This window comes from Camellia sinensis, chromosome 13 (genome assembly GCF_055761805.1).
Source record: "Camellia sinensis isolate YWXY chromosome 13, ASM5576180v1, whole genome shotgun sequence".
NCBI classification, from domain to species: Eukaryota; Viridiplantae; Streptophyta; class Magnoliopsida; order Ericales; family Theaceae; genus Camellia; species Camellia sinensis.
The window spans coordinates 113,009,169-113,011,289 of record NC_138973.1 but is presented as its reverse complement, the minus strand read 5'-3'; the positions used below and the strand labels follow the sequence as shown (position 1 = coordinate 113,011,289).

The 2,121-nt window shown below is 49.4% G+C and overlaps 1 protein-coding gene across 1 annotated transcript; it reads left to right on the top strand.

The window, feature by feature from the left end:
- Positions 1-1,454: 1,454 nt before the first annotated feature.
- On the top strand, positions 1,455-1,817 carry LOC145805641 (uncharacterized). Its single transcript, XM_082900809.1, has one exon. The coding sequence runs from the start codon at positions 1,455-1,457 to the stop codon at positions 1,815-1,817; it is 363 nt and encodes a 120-aa protein (XP_082756935.1).
- The last annotated feature ends 304 nt before the right edge of the window (positions 1,818-2,121 follow it).

The window sequence follows — 2,121 nt, the reverse complement described above, 5'->3', positions numbered from 1 at the left end:
AGGCGAATAACTCGATGAAGGAGGAAGTCAACCATGACGAGGAAAGAGACCAGAATGAGCCAACCCGAGACTTAGATTTGAGGAGTTCCCAAAACCCTTCTGATTGCTAGAGGTTGTTTGTCGGCGAGATGTGGAAACTCTTCGTCGATGAGGCATCCAACAGACATGGGATTGGGCTGGGTATCGTGCTGACTTCACCGGACGGAATTCAAATTGAACAAGCAATTACGCTCGGTTTCCCGGCGTCCAACAACGAAGCGGAATACGAAGCCCTCCTTGCCGGGCTAAGAAGCGCACTAAGAATGAAAGCGTCGGCCCTGATGGTGTTCAGCGATTCCAAGCTGGTGGTCAATCAAGTCTCAAGGGAGTACGAGGCCAGGGATGAAAGAATGGCCAAGTATCAGGCGCTGGTGCGTGCAGAGATCAAGAAGTTCGATGCCATAAGGGTAGAGTAGATCAACCGCAAAGGAAACAACACGGCTGATGAATTGGCCGAGCTCGCTTCTGCTCAGACATTTTTTCCCAACCCCTTAATGATAGAATTTTTACCGCGGCCAAGTATAGAAGAACCGAAAGTGGTCGAGGTACTTTGCACCGACTTGGGCCCTTCTTGGATGGATCCTATCATCGTTTTCCTGAAAGATGGAATTCTACCAAAAGAAAAGAAGGCGGCACACAAGATCCGGGCAAAGTCATAGCGGTTTTGGCTCTCCCTGTCCAGGGCCTTGTATAAGAAATCTTTCATCGGGCCGTATTTGAAATGTGTCCACCCCACCAAGGTGGAGGCTTTTCTCTATGAGATACACGAGGGCATCTGTGGCAGCCATACTGAGGGCAGATCCTTGGCTTACCGAGCAATTTCTCAGGGTTATTGGTGGCCGCGCATGCAAGCAGATGAGCAAAAATATGTTCGCAGGTGTGAGAAGTGTCAGAAGTTCGCCCACCAGATCCACCAGCCGCCTAGAGATTTGCTCCCTCTCACAAGTCCTTGGTCATTCGCGCTTTGGGGGTTGGATATTTTTGGGCCACTCCTAGCTGCACCGGGCAATCGCAAGTTCTTCATCGCCGCCACCGACTATTTCACCAAATGGGTTGAGGCCGAACCACTAGCGACTATAAGGGAAAAGGACGTGAAGAAGTTTGTATGGCAAAACGTCATCACCCGTTTCGGTATACCCAAGGCCCTCATCTCGGATAATGGCACTCAATTTGATGGTAAACTCTTTCGCGGATTTTGCGAAGAGTTGAAGATCGAGTTCTACAATTCGACGCCGGCCTATCCTCAGTCAAATGGTCAAGCAGAGGCCTCAAACAAGACCATCCTGGACGGGCTGAAGAAGCGGCTTGAGAAGGCTCAGGGCAAGTGGGCTGAAGAACTCCCTAATGTGCTCTAGGCATACCGTACTACGCCAAGGCGGTCAACCGGGGAAACACCATTTGCTTTGGCCTATGGCATGGAGGTCGTCATCCCATTGGAAATTGGCATGCCAACCATCCGCTCTGAAAGTTTCCAGCCAGATCTGAATAATGAAGCGGTGGCGTTGGAGTTGGACCTTGCTGAAGAAAGGAGGGAGCGAGCATTGATCCACATAGCGGCCTATCAACAAGAACTCTCCAAAAAGTACAACAAGGCGGTACACCCCAGGCTGTTCAAGATTGGGGACTGGGTATTAAGAAAGGTGCTTAGCAACACAGTGGTCCCTGGCGAAGGCAAGCTCAGTGCAAATTGGGAAGGACCATACAAGGTGATTGGTCTTGCTGGTAAAAGGGCATACCATCTGGAAGATTTAGATGGCAAGGCTGTCCCCAGACCATAGAATACGGCCAACCTTAAGGTCTTTTACTTTTAAGATGTAATTTGCTTGTGCTGTTTAGCTTTTCTAGACCTTTAGCCTTTTGGCACTTAATGTAAAAGATAGCAATGCTTTTGTAATGAAAAATGGCCCTCTTGTTCTTTGGTATTACATCTTTGTACAATGAATTCGCAAGGACGCAAGGCATTATGGATGCCAGGGGCAAGGAGACCGACCTGAATGGGACCGGATTGATTTCCACTCGCCGGAATGGAAGCGGACCGCACAAACAGTTGGTGCAATGCCCAATGATATAATTGGCGTATGG

Coding starts and splice junctions, on each gene's coding strand:
- LOC145805641 (XM_082900809.1), top strand. CDS start 1,455: ATGGAGGTCGTCATCCCATTGGAAATTGGCATGCCAACCATCCGCTCT.